This window comes from Vanellus vanellus (genome assembly GCF_965231255.1).
Source record: "Vanellus vanellus genome assembly, chromosome: 22".
Taxonomy (NCBI): Eukaryota; Metazoa; Chordata; class Aves; order Charadriiformes; family Charadriidae; genus Vanellus; species Vanellus vanellus.
In genome coordinates, this window is record NC_138927.1 from 4,202,605 (window position 1) to 4,219,990 (window position 17,386).

At 56.0% G+C, this 17,386-nt stretch overlaps 2 protein-coding genes across 2 annotated transcripts; both read left to right on the top strand.

Moving 5' to 3' along the window:
* The first annotated feature begins 1,931 nt into the window (after nucleotides 1–1,931).
* Nucleotides 1,932–7,055, top strand: GPATCH3 (G-patch domain containing 3). Its single transcript, XM_082494308.1, has 7 exons — nucleotides 1,932–2,298; nucleotides 3,094–3,512; nucleotides 4,821–4,995; nucleotides 5,364–5,423; nucleotides 5,690–5,811; nucleotides 5,993–6,120; nucleotides 6,716–7,055. Exons 1-7 carry the CDS (start codon nucleotides 1,938–1,940, stop codon nucleotides 6,933–6,935), a joined length of 1,485 nt encoding a protein of 494 aa, XP_082350434.1. The 5' UTR covers nucleotides 1,932–1,937; the 3' UTR covers nucleotides 6,936–7,055.
* An 858-nt stretch (nucleotides 7,056–7,913) lies between these two features.
* Nucleotides 7,914–13,445, top strand: GPN2 (GPN-loop GTPase 2). The gene is made up of 6 exons (XM_082494269.1): nucleotides 7,914–7,952; nucleotides 9,009–9,454; nucleotides 11,013–11,169; nucleotides 11,338–11,498; nucleotides 12,174–12,304; nucleotides 12,811–13,445. The coding sequence occupies exons 2-6, from the start codon at nucleotides 9,038–9,040 to the stop codon at nucleotides 12,881–12,883; spliced, it is 939 nt and encodes a 312-aa protein (XP_082350395.1). The 5' UTR covers nucleotides 7,914–7,952; nucleotides 9,009–9,037; the 3' UTR covers nucleotides 12,884–13,445.
* Nucleotides 13,446–17,386: the final 3,941 nt, after the last annotated feature.

Consider the following 17,386-nt stretch of genomic DNA (forward strand, 5'->3'; position numbering starts at 1 on the left):
GGGATTGCTTGCCGAATGCAAACATTATGGAATTAGCTCCAGGTGAAGTCTTGGTCTGTCTACTGTGCTTGAAATATTAGAAATATTGATGGAGGATCTTCCTCAGGCACCAAGAGGGAAAAAAGCCAGAGTATTAAATCTTACAGGGTATGCAGATTCACCCCTCCTACCTTTTCTTAGATTCTATCTTTTCTCCATAATGCCATGAAATACAACAGAACTGCTCGCAGGGCAGTGGGTTTACCTAAAAGTGCCTAAACTTATTGCCCATCATCTTGGGCTGTGGGCTTATCTCGTTTGTGAGACAATAAGTGAACCCCGAGCTGTGAATGCTGCGGAGATGAGCGGAGCTGGTTTAGTGGCAGAACCAAATGTCCCTTCCTTGAGTTACAGCCAGGTGCGCACGTAGCACACCTGGAAAGCTTGCTCCTCCTGCCTGCAGCTTCTGCAACACGTTAGATGTCAGTATTTTATAAGTGAACGTTCTTGCTGTTTGTATATAAGATGCAGTAAATTATTTTTTTAATAAAATGTTTTACATTTTGGAACCTGGTGGTGACTTTTTAGAGGTGGTGTTAAGTTTCTGGGGGGTTAGAAAAACTGGCTGCAGGCCTGGGGTGGAAAAGACGCTCGAAGGAAAAAGGGCTTTCCATAAAAATTCGTCTGCCTCACCATGGGAAGGGAGTGTTGCGATGTCAGAGCTGTCTGATGAACAGCCCGACGGCATTAAACCCCTCCGTGTGCCCACCAGACAGAAATTCGCAGAGGCAGCGGGATCGCAGCCCGTCCACGCTTTGTGCGTTTCTCCAGGCGTTTAGCCTTGCCCCGAGGGCTCCTGGCCCATCGGTGATGTTGGAGGTGGATGCTCTGACTCACCTGGCCACGCACACAGCCACCAACAGGCGAAGGACTGCTTTGTCAGTCTGTCCCTCCACCTCTCACCGCTGCTGCCGAATGGTGACGGACAGCTTCCAAGGTGATCTCAGCCCCATGACAGCCATTTTCCACAGGGAGGGAGCGTGTGAGTCACCGGATGATTTCCGCAGGCCCACACCAGCCATGGGCAGACCTGAGCCACACAGCGCAGTGACGCGTGCCTGAGTCATGGCACATGGGATGCCCAACAGCCCCGCTGCCTGTCTCCATCCTGCCTCCAGTCCCACCAGCCCCTGGGGACAGGGTATCGCTGCGGGCTCCCCTGTCCAGCATGGTGCCCACCCATGGCGCTGCCTGTGAGGCAGGTCTGTCACCGCAGGGCCACTCCTCTGTCGAGGGATGCGAAGTGCTGGGACTTTACCAAGAGGGCAAGGTCAGGACCCCTCACACAAGGCCAGGCTGCACAGCACTGGGGGGGCCTGGACACCGCCAGCACCCTGACACCCCCCCAGGGCCTGACACCCCCCTTGGGGCCTGGCTGTGCCCAGGTCTTGTGACCTCTATTGCTGCCTGGCCACCCCTCAACACCCCCAAGGCCTGTGACCTTCCCTGGGGCGTGGACACCCCCTCACACCCTCAGGGCCTGTGACCCCCATTAGGGCCTGGCCACCTCAGGGCTTGTCACCTCCACTGGGGCCTGGCCCACCCCCTGACACCCTCAGGGCCTGTGACCCCCATCAGGGCCTGGCCACCCCCAGGGCCTGTCACCTCCATTGGGGCCTGGCCACCCCCTGACACCCTCAGGGCCTGTGACCCCCATCAGGGCCTGGCCCCCTCAGGGCTTGTCACCTCCATTGGGGCCTGGCCACCTCCTGACTCCCCCAGGGCCTATGTCCCCCGCTCCAGGCCTGGCCACAAGACCAGACCCCCCCACACCCCGCGCCCCGGCCCACCTGCAGCGCGTTCCCCGTCCACCAGGGGGCGCCCACTACGCGCTTTCGGAAGACGACGTCATCACGACGCGCCCAGCTGCCCGTGACGCGTCGCCCCGCTGGGGCAAGATGGCGGCCCCCAGCTGTAGCGCCGGTAATGGCGGCACTGCCGCCGCCGCCGCCCGCTACTGCCTGGTGAGCGGCATCCCGGCCGCGCTGCGTTCCGCCCAGCTCCGCGCCTACTTCAGCCAGTTCGTAGAGGCCGGCGGCTTCCTCTGCTTCCACTATCGCCACCGCCCCGAGCGCCCGCCGGCGGGCGGCAGCGAGGAGGCCGCGGCGCCGCGCACTTGCTCCTGCCTGGTGGCCGTGCAGCCCGGCCGCGCCCGCCGCTTCGTCCGCATGTACTCGGGCAAGCGCTGGGTCGGGCCCGGGGGCGCCTCGTTGCCCGGCCGCTGCTTCATCCGCAGGGTCCGCCTCAGCCCCGGGACAGGTACGAGCGGGTATCGGTGGAGGGCCGGGCCCGGCCTCCCCTCACGGGTCTGGAAGGGTCCGGAGGACGCGCTGGGCACCGGATCCCAGCCTCGCGGGTCCCAGCAGGCAACCTGTGGGCACCGGCTGGTTAAACCCCTTCATGGAATTTACTTAGTGCCTTAAATCTATGCCCCTCTGCTCCACTCTGGGGAGATCCCCCGCTGCAGTGCTGCCTCCAGCTCAGGAGGTCCCAGCACAAGAAGGACATGTTGGAGGAGGTCCAGAGGAGGCCATGAAGATGCTCCAAGGGCTGGAGCCCCTCTGCTGGGAGGACAGGCTGAGAGAGTTGGGGGTGTTCAGCCTGGAGAAGAGAAGGCTCCGGGGAGACCTCAAAGCCCCTTCCAGTGCCTAAAGGGGCTATGGGAAAGCTGGGGAGGGACTCTTGATCAGGGAGGAGAGCCATGGGACGGGGGTGTTGATGGTTTTACACTGAAAGAGGGGAGAGTTGGACTAGATATCAGGAAGAAATTCTTGACTGTGAGGGTTGTGAGGCGCTGGCCCAGGTTGCCCAGAGAGGTGGGAGATGCCCCATCCCTGGAGGTATTCAAGGCCAGATTGGATGGGGCTTGGAGCAACCTGGGCTGGTGGGAGCTGTCCCTGCCCAGGGCAGGGGAGGTGGGCTAGGTGTCCTTTGAAGGTCTCTTTCAACTCAAGCCATTCTATGATTCTATAAGAGTTGGTTTGGAGCCTGATTATTTACTCCTCTGTGTTTGAGTGTGTGTTCCCCCACAGAACTGTTCCTTCTCTCCTCCAGGCACAGAGTTGTTTCCCTGCAGCGAGGACAAGACAGCTGCAGGCGAATCTGTCACAGAATCAGAGTTGAAGCGACTGCCCGAGTTCAACCCCCCTTCCTTCATGCCTTACGGGAATGTGGGCACCCCCCTGAAAGTTTTTCTGGAGCTGATCCGGGCCTGCAGGCTACCTCCCTGGATTATCAAGAAATTGCAGCTGGATTTTCCAAAGACAGGCTCATCCCGTAGGTATGGGAATGTGCCTTTTGAATACCAGGACACTGAGACAGTTATAGAAGAAGAAAGAGTTTACACTGCTGCAGGGGATGAGATCACAGAGGAAGAGGGGCCTGTGGCAAGATCTGAGGTGACTCACCCAGCCAGCACTGAGGAAGATGAGGAGGGGCAGGAGAAGGAGGAAGAGGAGTCGCACTCGGATGACGTAAGTCAATTTTTCTAGCAACATCCAAGGTTAGCCGTGAAGCTGGGAGGGTGGATATAGCTCTTTCAGAGCTCGTTTTTAATCTTATAATTGTATTGCATAAATCGCTTGTCTAAAAATGGTGTTAAAAGTACAGTTGTTAACGTCGTGGTGCACTGAGCCCCTTGGTGCACGAACAGCCTGGGCATTAACGCCTCCAAAACTGCTTGTCCAAATCAAGTTGGTTGTAGGGGTTGAGTCCAAAAGGTTCGGTCCAGAGGAGTGAACACGGCTGAGACTGGTGCTGTGGGAGCAGATCTCTGCCCTGCTGCCTGGCAGATTGGCCCGGCTCTGCTGTTGCTTGTAAATGAGGTGACTGGAGATTGGGGAACACGTTCATGTGCTGGAAACAACACATGGAGCTCTATAAATGGTTGACCTTGAATGCTCTTGTGATTGAAGTTAGGCATTCTGAGAAAAATGGCTTTCGTGACAAAGACTCCTAGAAAACTGGGCTGGGCGGGCTTTCCGGAGACTATCTCGCTTCCTCCACCTGACAGACGCCTGTCTAGCCTGTTCTCACAAACCTCTGTCATTACAGAGGCAGCACAATCCTGAGGCAAGCCATTCCCGTTCTTTGCTAAGCCAGAATTAACTTAGATGCCAAATCTTTGCTGCAATTTTATCCCATTAGCTTCTCCTAGCAACAGCGGACACAGAGGAGGCTTTGTTCCCTCCTTCACAAACTTTTTATTCAGTCTTTTCTTCTCCAGACTAAACAGACTCCTCTAGCTGTTTCTCACAGGCTCTGTTTCCTGGATCTCTACTCACTCTTTTGGCTGTTCCTTAGTTGGTTAATGTCTTCCTTGGAGGGCACTGCCCCAGAACTGGGCAGGCAGCAATAAAGCTGTCAGTCTGATCTGTGTCTGTGCCAGTGAGCTGCTTCACTGGAACTGACACAATCTCTTTAGGGATCAACTTGAGTGGAATTAATTTGTTGCTAGTGCTGACTTTACGTACAACACACCTGCTCCTTAAATGGGCATCTTTGCGTTACAGATTGGGCACACTGCTGAAAGCATGCTGTGAAGTGGGTGTGATGTGGTATTTTTCACCACTTCTGTCTGCTGACTCTGAAGATGGCAATAGTCAGGGGAATGAGGTCATCAGTGCCGGTCGTGTTAGCGCCTGAAAACAGCAGGCTGAGACGAGCCCTGTCGACAAAGCTGTTTCATAGGGAAGGTGTTGCGATGGGCCGTGAGGGTCAGGGAATCAGGGAAGAGGCTGTGTGCTGTTGGTGTCACCCACCTTTCACCGACTCCTTTGCAGGACAATGATACCTGTGAGGAGTGGGAGCGACACGAGGCTCTGCACGAGGACGTGACCAAGCAGGACCGTGTGGAGGAGCGGCTCTTTGAAGAGGAGATTGAGCTGAAGTGGGAGAAAGGCGGCTCTGGCCTTGTCTTCTACACAGACGCTCAGTACTGGCAGGAGAATAATGGAGGTAACGTTGATGTTTGTGTTGCTGAACCACAAACTAACCACTACGAGCTGAGGGGCCCCCAGCCCTGCAGGTAAATCAGGTATAACCCTGTATGAGCATTCTGGATCAGCTACAGATACGGGCATTTTGCTGGCACTTTTTAAACCTTCCCTTGATCACAAAACCTACAGTGGTTCAGTCCAGTCGCCGGAGACCCCAGTGGTCCTACTGGCAGCCTGTTGTGTAAGCGCTGTGGTTTACAGAGTCTGTAATACCATTTCCTTTCCATTTTGTTAGGGAAAATATGGACCTGGGCCACCAGCAAACAGCTCTTGTGTGTCAGACTTCCACAACCATCACCAAATCTGATGCTTTCTTTCTCTTGGCAGACTTTGATGAGCAGACTGCAGATGACTGGGATGTGGACATGAGCATCTACTATGACAAAGGTATCTGAACTGAAACCTACCCCCAGGAAATCAGGTTGGGAAATTCTGACCCTGCAGAATTTCTGCAGTGGGGAACTCTTTGGCGCTCTCATCCTTTGAAAGCGTCCAAGACGTCAGTGTACTTTAAACGTTTTTCTTGTCTGGCAGTGAGAGTTGCCAAAAAGAACAGGTTCTGCTTCCTTGTTGCGTGGTGCTCTGGGGGAAATGACAGTAATGAACAGCTTTCCTGAGCTGTGCTGCTCTGACTCTTGCTTCTTTCTCCCTAGATGGAGGTGATAAGGATGCTCGGGACTCGGTCCAGATGTGGCTGGAACAGCGACTCCGGGACGGCTTGGAAGATGGGTCTGTTTCAGGACAACAGATCGGCACCTTCGAGAGATACACCAAAGTGAGCTCTGGATACGTGTTTGGGAGGGGATGGGGCAGGACAGGAAAGGCTGTGGTGGGGATGCTCAGGGGATGGGTTAGGGAGAGGAGAGCCCTTGGGTGTGGGGAGCGGGCAGAGGGTACTGGGAAGATGAGAATGGGCTTTGTCCGGCAACTCTGTGATGTCTTTTCCTCTCTCCCAGGGCTTTGGCAGGAAGGTGCTGGAGCAGCAGGGCTGGACAGAGGGGCTGGGGCTTGGCAGCAGCAACTCTGGAATGGCTGAAGCTCTGGACAACGAGGGTCAGAACCCCAGATGCAAGAGGGGGCTGGGGTAAGTACCCAACCCTGCCCTGCCAGCCTGTGCCCGGGCTCTCTGGGTTGATGCAGCAGCTAACTGGTTGCAAAAGGAGCAGAGTGTGAGCCAGAACTGTAAGGCTGTCCCAGGGATCTGCCTTTCTCTGCACAGCTGGTGGCAGGGCCTGCCACAGTGCTCCAGAGCTAGATATGCTGCTCTTCCTGATGGTCCAGTGCTCCTTAGAGGAGCTTATGGTGTTAGAGTGGGACTGGAACCATTTGCAGGTTCATGCAGGACACAAATACAGAGGGGAGAGCTGTGCTTGAGGGTTGACGGTCACCTCTGCTACAGTATTCTGGTGGGGAAAGCCCAAGTGACCTGAGCTGTAGCTGTGCACCTCACCCCTGCCTTCTCTGTGGGGTTTCTGGAGGCTTTGTGCAGTGCTGCGTTTCACTGTGAGGGCCGGCTCTTGTTCTAGAGCAATCTCACAGCCAGGAACAGGACAAGAGTCCTTATGACCCTGTGTCAGTCCACTTCTCCCCTGCAGCACGTGACGGAAATGAGCTGGGACGCACAGGGGTGTCCCGCTGCCTCAGCAATGTTTCACCAAACATTTCCTGCGTCCCTCCAGGTACCACGGGGAGAAACTGCCAACTTTCAGCAGGGTGAAGAAGCCCCGTCGGGACACTCCCATCCTCATCTCGACCGTCTACGATGACCCTGACCCAAAGGACAGTGGTGACCAGCTGCTCAGGCGCCAGCCACCCACTGCCATGAAGTACAGGCAGGACATGGCGTTTGTCCGGGCGTCACACAGTGCTCTGGAGAGCTTCAGCGCCCAGTCACGCTGAGCAGAGACTGTTGCAGAGCCTTTGTACTGGTTCTGCTCCTGTCGAGCACAGGCTGGCTCCTGGTCTCGGGTTTGGAGCAGTCCGTTCATATATTTATTTTTGGAAGAAATACAGACTTGTAACAAAAATTGCCTCAGTGGGGTTTTTTCCCCCTAATTGAACCATTCAAATGAGGGGAAAAATTTTCTGGTCCTGTTTGTTCAGTGGGAACAGGAAAGGGTGTTGTGTTTCCAACTGGCTGTTTAAAGCCGATACTACTGCCTGGATCAACCAAGCTGGTGTGCTAGGTCAGCCTAAAAAACCAGAACTCATAGTTCGTGGCTGCCTGAGACCCAAGGAAGGACAAGTATAGACAAGGGCCAGCTGTGGCACGGTAACTGTCCTGCAGAAAGCTCGCTGCTGGCCCGCAGCTTCGCGTTGCTTGGGCGTGACGATCCCACACTCCTGGGAGAAACTCGTCGGGATGAAAGACTTGTCCTGGCAGCCTCCGGAGGAATTCTGCGGGAGGCGTTTCCCTGCGGTCAGGCGTAGCGGGTGCTTCCTTTCACGACTCTCCAACGTGCTCTGCCCTGTTTTCCTCACGCAGGCACTCTTTTTTGGGGTGAGGGGGGGGAGCCTTTGTCCCAGTGACCTAGTACTGGAGGGTTAAATGTGAATTGGTGAATGGTCTGTTGGAAGGCTCTGGCTTGGCCCCGTGCACCTTCCTGAAGGCTATTCTGTGTCGGGGGGGGGGGCGGGAATTCAGGGAATAATTTCCCCTTTTCTTGGGAGACGGAACGGGGGCTGGGGTTGTGCGGGTGGGACAAGGGCCAGCGCCGGGACTCGAACCCGGGACCCGGACCCCGATTCCGGGGTTCGGGTCCCGGGTTCGAGTCCCGGCGGTGGGAGGAGCCGCGCGGTCCTCCGACCGCCAGGGGCCGCTGTGGCGGCGGCGGCCATTCCTCACCCGGAACGCGGCGCTCGGGGCCTGCGGCGACCCGGACCCAACGCCGCGGGCACCAACGGCGGCGACAGGCGGTGAGCGGCCTACCGGGCTCGGGGGTTGTCTAACGGGGCCGGGAGGGGAGAAGGGGGGGAGTGAGGGATGAAGTAATCTGGGCAAAGGGGGGGGGGGGGGATGTGGGGGAAACGAGGGTCGTAAGGGAGAAGAGGGGACATGGGGGAAAGGGAAGCGTGAGGGGAAGGGGGATGTGAGGGGACAGGGTGTCATGGGGTAGAAGGGACAGGGGGAAAGAGGGGATATGGGGGGAAGGAGGGGATGTGGGGGTGCAGGCAAAGGGAGGGATGTGGGAGGACAGGTTGTCATGGGGGAAAGAGGGGTTTTAGGCAAAGAGGGACGTGGGGGAGAAGAGGGGGACGTGGGGGATAGGGGGTTATGGGAGGGTATGGGGAGAAGAAGGGTTGTAGACAAAGAGGGACATGGGGGAGAAAAGGGACGCGGAGGGGAAGGGGGTGTAGGGGAGAAAAGGGGATACAGGAAAAGAGGGGGAATGGAGGCAGAGGGGAGGTGGAACATGAGGGGAGGGGGGACACGGAAGATGTGGGATATGAGGGAAGAAGGGACATGGGGTGGGGGAAGGAGCATGTGGGAGAGGGGACATAGGCTGTCACGGGGAGATGGGAGGATATGCGGTGAGTGGGAATATGGGGGTTACATGGGGAGGAGAGGGGACATGAAGGAGAAGAGGGACATGGAGAAATGGAGGGGAGGACATGGGGACATGCTGGGGCAAGGGAGGGAACATGTGGGCGCTGCCACATCAGGAAGGACCCAACGAGGGTGAAACTCACCCCACATGCAGGCAGGAGTAGGGACCTGCATCCTGCAGGCACAGCCCTGAGGGTCTGGGTGGGGGTTTGCCCCTGTTTCCAGCCATGGCATCACCAGCTGGGGGGTAACAGGGTAATGTCCGCCCTGGTGTGGGGCTCAGCTGGGCAGGGATGGGATGAGAGGCAGCAGTTACACAGTGGCGCTTTTCCTTCCTCTCCACCCGCTCTCTGGGTGTGAATTCCAGCCCATCGCATTCGTATAAATGCAAATAAAATGGTAAATGGGAGCTTCTCCTTTCTCAGCCAACAGAAGAAGAAGGAAATGAGCCGACATGTCTGAGGGCAGCAAGGGGAGCTCGCTGGCCTTCGGCCAGGTGGTAATCGGGCCTCCGGGCTCCGGGAAGACAACCTACTGCCATGGCATGCAGGAGTTCATGGGCAGGATCGGGCGCAAGGTGACAGTGGTGAACCTGGACCCTGCCAACGAAGTGATGCCCTACCAGTGTGCTGTAGACATCGCTGAGCTCATCACCCTGCCCGATGTGATGGAGAACTTGAAGCTGGGGCCCAACGGGGGCTTGATCTACTGCATGGAGTACCTGGAGGCCAACTTCGACTGGCTGCAGGAGAAGCTGGCTGCGTTCAGGGGTCAATACTATTTGTTTGACTGCCCAGGGCAGGTGGAGCTCTACACCCACCACGATGCCCTGAAGAATGTCTTCGCACAGTTGGCCAAGTGGAATTTCAGGGTAGGTTTGGGGCTCCACAGGGAGCTGGGATCAGCACCTGGCACCCCACATGCTTGTGCAAGGGGCGCGGAAGCTGTGCAACTGCATGGTCAGAGCTTTCAGTTGTGGGTACTAATGACTGTTTTCTTTCCTAACCTGTTTGGCCTTTCATGTGAAACGGCTTTATAAGGGAAGGAGGGGAATTTTGCCTCATTTTATGCTCAGAGGGGTCAGCAAAAAAGTGACTTGTTCAGGGCATTTAATGTGGTGGAATTATCATGAACAAAAACATGGATTCCTTCCTCACGCACTCTCACTCTGCTCCAGGGTCCTCTCCACAGACCTTGTGTGTTTTTTCCGAGTGGGTGCCGCATTTTGTAGCAGGGAGGTAGATATGTGTGCTGGGTGAGCGAGGGCCCTTTGCACTGCACTGTGAGAAATTCAGGCATCATCTCAGGCCATACCTGTCTCTCCTGTAGCCAAGCTGAATCGCCCTGCACGTTGTAGTACGTGCTATGTGCTTTCTTGCACAATGGAAGATGCAAATGAGGAAGCACAGGTGAGAAGAGTCCCATACCCAAGCTAACTTGCTTACGTTGCATTTGTTTTGCATTTGGGCCAAACCATGAATGTGCAAACCGTGTATGGTGTGAGCAAGAAGGGCAAGTTCATTTGCTTGAGAATGTCACTGGGAATCTGCACATTAGGAATTATTTTTATTCAAATAAATGTATGTGAAATTTTAGTTACTAAAAAAAGATAGTTACACGGCTGTTTTGATGCTCACTCAAGTGCTTACACCTGCCTGTGAGCTTTAAACTTGCTTTTTTTGCTGCAGAAGCATAGCTGTGACTCAACCACACTTGACTACAGAGCCCTGACTTCGAGTAATATTGTGGAGCAGGCAGTAACTTAACAGAGATCTTGGACCACATTGTTACAGCTGCACAAAACACAGGGAATCAAACTGCTCATTAATTTAATTATTAATTATTATTGCAAACCACATGACAATTGGTTCTCCCAGCAGAGCGTGGTGTGCTACACTTCAGCTCCCAAGCGTGTGCTGTGAGTGAGCATTCCTGTGGGGAAGGTGGAAATGTGGAGGCAATCGGGTCGTTCAGAAGGAGAGTTAACCCCAGCTCCAACCCTCAAAAAAAACCTGCAGAGTTCCAAGTGTGGAAACTTCATCTGCAAAGAAAGAAGCCCTGAGAAAAGGGAGAGCAGTTGCAGGCTTAAGTGTCTTTCAGTACTGCTGGTGGAACTCAGCACCCCTAGAACTCTCCCCACAACCCCGTCTGTGCACCAGCAACCTGGGTGCTGAATGCCCCAGGTGGTCCACGGCTGTGAATGTGGTGATATATACTTCTAAATATATATATATATATAAGTGCACTCGTATATGAGGATGTTTTATATGCAGGAGCTAGAAGGCAGGTGGTAACTTTCCCTTCGTGGGAGCCTATGTGGTTATAGTCAGGTCTGAACAGCTTGTCCTATAGCCACTTCTCAGACTGTCCCAAAAGTGGGTGGACTTTTGTCTGACCTTCTGCTGTCCCTTTGTGCCTTTGCTGTCCAGCTTGCTGCGGTGCATCTGGTAGATTCTCACTACTGCACGGACCCTGGCAAGTTCATCTCTGTTCTCTGCACCTCACTCTCCACCATGCTGCACGTGGAACTGCCCCATGTCAACATCCTCTCCAAGATGGACCTGATCGAGCAATATGGCAAGCTGGGTAAGAGCCTTTGCGAGAGAGAGATGTGGAATTGGGCTGTGTCAGGTGCAAATTAGCTGTTCAGTTATGAGGATGTATTGCTGGGAGACAGTTGGGGAACTGGTGTAAATCTCACTGTGTTCTTCAGTTTCTAAGTTGCCTTCAGAGCTTCTTGGTGTTTCCCTGCAGCTTTCAACTTGGATTATTACACAGAGGTCCTGGACCTCTCTTACTTGGTTGACCATTTAGCTTCTGACCCCTTCTTCAGAAATTACCGTCGCCTTAATGAGAAGTTGGTGGAGGTGATTGAGGACTACAGCCTGGTGTCCTTTGTTCCCCTCAATGTCCAGGTGATGAAGCAGGTGGAGTGGGCCAGGGAAAACAGGGAGTGTTGGCTATGTAGTCAGCACGTTTGGTAGCAGCTAGGTTACATCTTTTTAGAGCCATGAGGGCTGAAAACCTCAGCTGTAAAGAGATTTGGGGATGGAGGAGGACAGCGAAACACACCCAGACTTGTAAATGATCTGTGGCAGCCAAAGGAAAAGAAAAGGCTGATGAGCTTGGGGCTATGAGGGCCTTGTGTCCTGGGGTGGGGAATTAAGACTCCCCTTTCATTCAGCTCTTCTGTGCCTGCGTTTCAAATCTGGGCAAAGTATTACCTAAAACGTGGTTAAATTAGGGAGCACAAAATAATTAGAAGATGGGGAGGAATACATTTGGGAGCAAGGGCTGAAAATGTTCATCTGGTTGTTTGCAGAAGTGTTAACAAAGGCAAATGGGCTGAGGTGATGAAAGGGAGCGAGAGGGTGGAGGGTGTCAGCCCATCATGTATTCAGGCTCCACAGCGGGTGTCCTTGGTTGTCCTGGGGCCCTTCTGGGCTCAGGGAGGCCGGCAGCATCCTCGGGGTGTTGGGCGTTGTGTGGGTGGCCCAGAGCCTCAGAGAAAGTCCATGGTAAAGCCCAGCACGAGCTCTTGCCTCCGGGGAAGGACCAGATTCCCTGTGTGTCATCTCCCTCCCTTTCAGGATAAGGAGAGCATGCGGCAGGTGATGCAGGCGGTGGACAAAGCCAACGGCTATTCCTTCGGAGACCAGGAGCACAGGAGCCTGGAAGCTCTGATGTCGGCTGCAGTGGGAGCTGATTTCCACTTTACTTCGTATCCTTCTCCACTGATCCTCTGTTACGTTGAGATTTAATTTCTCCTTCCTTGGGGAAGAGAGGCCGGAGGTGGGGCTGGCAGGTGGCTGGCCCAGGTTGTTACTGACATCATCTGATGCTGTTTGGTGAGATGTGTGTAGGGCGTAGGGCTCAGCCCAGACCTTAGCAGACAGTTGTCCACACCAAAGCCACCACATTTGTTGCTAATTGATACTGTGAATGCGGGAGGAATCTTTTGACAACTTTCCTCACTCTCACACTCACCTGGACTGGTTCGATCCACCTCGTCCAAACCACACAATTGATTCTCCTGTACTTGCTGGGCCTGCGATCAGCCAGAGCCAGCAATAACTGGGGTGATGCGTGCTGCTGCTGGTACTGTCGTCTTCCTGCCAGCCTTCAGGCTAATGTGGGGCTGGTTCCTCGCTGAGAACGTTAAGAGCTCCTTGGAGAAGGGAGTGTTTGAGCCCAGCCCCTTGTTTTCCTTAATTACTGCGTTATCAGCACACTTGCAGTGCAGGAGAAGTATGTGCAATCTCAGGACAAAGCTGTGGAAGAAGAAGTGATGGATCTGTAACACACCCACCTCTTCCACAGCTGCTCTCGGTTTTGACACCTCTCCTTTTCCTACCAGGAGCTTAAGGGATCTCCGCGTTGTGTGACTCAGAGCAAGTGAAAGCCTTTCCAGGCTTCTGGACTCCCTCGCTGTAAGGGTTTGACCTCTTGTGCTTCAGCCCCGCTGCACAGAGGAGCATTTTTGCAGAAAGGCGATGGCCAAGCGCAAGGCAAGCCAGGTCTTTCCTGAGGAACAAGAGAGCTTTAGCCAGGTGAAGGCATGGTTAGCAAGAGAAGAGAAGCAAGACAAAAGGAGACAGCTTTCCCAAGTGTCCTCCTCCCCATCATGACCAAGATAGATCCAGAGAAAGAAAAATCCGTTTGAGCTGTCTCGTCTGCAGTGAGACTTGAGACAAAAGTTCTGGGTTTACTGCGTAGGAGGAGCGTGCATGGGCCTCATGCTCAGAGGAGTATCCAGGCTGAGAAGCCTCCAGTCTGTCTCAAGGAGGACAGAAAGATGGTTGTTTTTCTTTTTTTTAAAATAATGATGGACTCTTTCTTAATAAAACACTCCTTCGTCTCGCTTTCATCTTGTGAGTTTGCTGAACCTGAATAAATAAAACCAAGAGTGCTACAAAGCCTGAGGCTAAAAAGCCTCTGGTGGGAACGTCACAGCAGCTGGTGCGTTGTGTACTTTGCAGAAAGGCTGCGTGTTTGCGACTCGGGTTCCTCTATGATCTACCTGAGCACAGACAAAGCGTTTGCTGGAGGGAGTGAGGGAAGAGCGACTGTGGGACGTGAAAGCAGGTCACTCCTTGTGCGCGCTTAGCCAGGGCCTGAACGCTGGCGGTTGGTGTGCACGCAGCGCGCTGACAGCGACGCGCAAACTGCAAGCTCGGCTTTTGTAGGCTTTTGATTAAGAAAGACCCTGTGTGACTCAGCGGGAGGTTGGAGCGCATCGTTTGCATGTAGGGCCTTTCCCAGCAGCTGGCTTGTCTGTCCTCAGCCACCTTTTTCTGGGCTTGGGATCTGGAAGATCCCAAATCGTGGGGCTTCCCTTCCGTCTCATGTAATTCCCTCTTGCTTGAGGGTGACGGCAGCAGCTCCCAGCATGACGTGCCACCTCCTGTGCACCCCCACTGCAGACAGCAGTGTGGGTCCATCAGCGCAGTGGATCGGGAAGGTTGGGGTGATGAAAAGCAAAGTGTCCACACCGAGCAGCCTTCCGAGTGCCTCCCGGCAGCTTGCACAGCCTCACATAGGATGGGAGCGGGCGAGACTCCCGGCTCCCAGCTCAGTGTGCAGACTCAGCATCGCGTCTCGCCCAAGATCTTGCATAAAATAAGGCAGCTCTTTCTCGCAGGACAGTTTGACCCTTGGCGGAGCGATCGCAGACCACTGACTCGAATCTGAACGCGAGTGGGGTCTTGCTTGGCAGGGACTGCAGCTAGGCGGGGAATTAAAACTAAATTTTCCTGTATCTCACAACTTTGTGGCCGGGATTTGGAGACAAGGAGGAGCTCAGGGGGAGAAGGAGGGAGAAGACACACGCTTCCGTGTGTGCACACACACACAGAGTTGTGCTTTAGCTGGATCAGTTCACGATGAAAGACTACACTGACATTTCAAATATAAAAGGCAAATTCCTGTCTGCTGTCAGTGCCTGAGCTCTTTTCCGAAGAGCCCGGGGACTTCCCTGGCTATTCCTGGCTGAAACCCCGCGGCCGCCTTTCAGCCCTTTCTGGGGCTGATGGTCTGGACACCAATCTAACCATAACTGGAGCTGAAACTCCATCCTTGCCTTGGGGTCTTGGGGATTTGTCCTGGTCTGCTTTGAGCTCTGTAGTTGCTGTAAAGGGCGGAAGACGTGAACATAAAAATGTGTGTTTTATGGCGGCTTTTTTCTTGGCTTTGAGAGATGTTGTGGCAGGTCGAGCTGGAGTTACACAAGCTTTTGTGGCCGTTTGGCTTTTTTATTTTAATACCTAGGCAGTATCTGCAGCGCCGGCCTTGCTGCGCTGTGCCGGTGGCTGGAGAAAATGGAAATCAAAGGTGATAGAGACCTCTCAGAACTCTGCCGTGTCTGAACCAAGAAATGTGGAGGTCTAAAAGAGCTACAGCCTGAAAAGCGTGGTGTTTTCGCACCAAGCGGCTCTTTGCAACCTGGGTTTGGAGAGCAGGGACTGAATTGGGACGATAATCGCTGCTGCTGGTCAGGGTGAAGCAGAAAATGGCTCTGCGGCGGGCAGGGACAGCCCGGCACCCAGGGTGTGAAATCCAGCCGGCTCCTGCACCCACATGTCCCCCCTCTGGGAGGGGACGGCCTCGCCAAGGCTCCCGGGGCTAAGGGAGGTGACACTTTGGCTCCTGTCGCTCCTGTCTTTGGCTCCTGTCACTCCTGTTGAGCAATCAACCGGGGCGAAGGGCCAGGATTAGTCACCCCAATTGAGGCACATCCCTTTGAGGGGGGGACCAGGCTTTCTGCCGAGCTGGTCCTACCTGCCCCCGCCCCTCCGAGCCCAGTGCCGGGAGAGGCTGAGCCCACCCTGACCGCGCGTGGGACCTCCTGGACAAGACTGATCGGGGCAGATCATGGTTTTTGGCATGGAGGGGTTTGGGCTTTGGTGGCAGCCACTGAGCCGGGGTTTGCTGTGTCCCCTCCACCACTTCCAGCCCCAACGCCTGCCTTGAGGACAGACCACCACGCCGGAGCCCTGGTTGCACATCCCACCCGGCAAAGTGTCACCGCAGCTGCTTGCTGGTTTACTCCACCCCCCCAGTCCCTCTCCATCCCCCAAAACACATCAGGCCAAGTCAGCCACCTCAAGTGTGGGTACCGGGATGAAATGCCGAGTGTTTTCGGCAGCCCTCAGCCACTGCAGTGTGGGTCTGGGCTCGTTCCCATCGCGGGAGTCTTGCCAGGGCTGCGGGACAGATGAGATGGGCCAAAATCCAGAGGACGGGGCCAGCGTGACCCCACGGCATCTGCCGCAGGAAAGGCTGGGGGCTGCCCGGTGACAGCCAAGCCAGCGCCGTCTCCCTTGGGTGCCGCGACACCGGGGAGGTGCCATTGGTGGCTCAGCCTCAGCCGGCCCTGCCAAGGCAGCCAGGAGCGGGCCAGCCCTGGCCCCGGGCACGGAGCCCTGCGGGAAGGTTGTGAAAGCCGGGGACAAGGGACAATCCCGTCTGTGGGTCCCGCAGCCCTCCAGCCCCTCTCGGCGTGGGCAGAGCCTTTCGCAGGCAGCGTGGCTAGGGGCAGTAGCCCCCGCTTACCCACAGAGACCTTTTTCAGTAGCCTTAGCCCCATGGCTGCTAGCCGGGGTTGGGGCCAGCCGGAACCCTGCACCCTGCCTGGCTGGGAGGGTGGCTCCGGGGTGGGGGACACTCCCTGGCCCTGGAGCACCCGCGTCCCTTTGCTCTTTTGGTGTTAAAGACACTAAAGCACATGTATCTGAGCGCTTTGCTGTGCAGCCCTTCCTGCGCGGTGCCAGGGATGCTGAGAGCATCCTCCAGTGGGGACGAGGATTGGGGGGGGGTCCCAATGTCTCCCTGGTCCCCTCCATCAGGGTCCCACCACGTTGAAACTAAAGGCGTGAGAGGGGATCCCGGGGAACACCCCGCGCTCCCCAGCAGCACAACCCTCTCACGGGAGGTGTTGCGGGGGCCCGGGGCCTCCCTCCCAGCCCCGAAAAGCTGCCGGACCGGCTGGGAGGCCAGGGAGCATCGTCCTCCTACATGGCCCAGCCACGCTGCAATTTTGGGTGCTGTTGAAATCGGTTAACTCCTGGGAGGCCGGTGGGAGCCCCATTGTCCTCCTGCCACCCACGGGCCCCGAGAAGCAGTGTGTGTGGGGGGGTGGCTACCTCGTTCTCCCCCCCCAGTTTAACCAGCCTGGGCTGCTCATGTCCCCACACCACCGGGTCAAGGGCCAGCGAGAGCCCTTGGCTCGTTTTTCACGTCGGCCGGCCCCGGTTTGGCTAATTACAGGTCTGGGGCTGGTTCCCAGGCTGGCAGCGCTCGGGGCCGGGTGGAGGCCGAGCGTCGGGGCCCCTCACTGGCCTCCCCCCCGGGAACCGGCTGCGCTCCCCGACACCACCGGGCCCCCTCCCCAGCTCAGCCGGGACCTGCCGAGCAAATTGCAGCCTGCCGGGGGCCACCGACCCTGTCCTCGGCGGGGCCAAGGCAGCACCCATTTTGCTTCTACAGGGTGCCATGATGGGGATGGGTCTGGGGGGGGGGGAAAGGGGGGCTGGCAGGGGTTAATCCCCTCGGCGGGGCTCTGTGCCAGGCTCTGCTCCAGGTGACGTGTCCCGGGCAAACAGGTTCTGGTTTGCGCAGCCCAACCTCCCACCGCAGCCAGCGCTTTCCCACAGCAGAGCCCTTGCAAACCTCGTTACATCCCAGGCCGGTCCCTGCAGCCCCATGGGCGCTGTACCGGGTGCTCCGCGATCCCGACACGCAATGGCGGCGGTGGGGGGGGGGAGGCGGTTGCTTCCCTGCCCGTGCCTCAGTTTCCCCAGAGCCT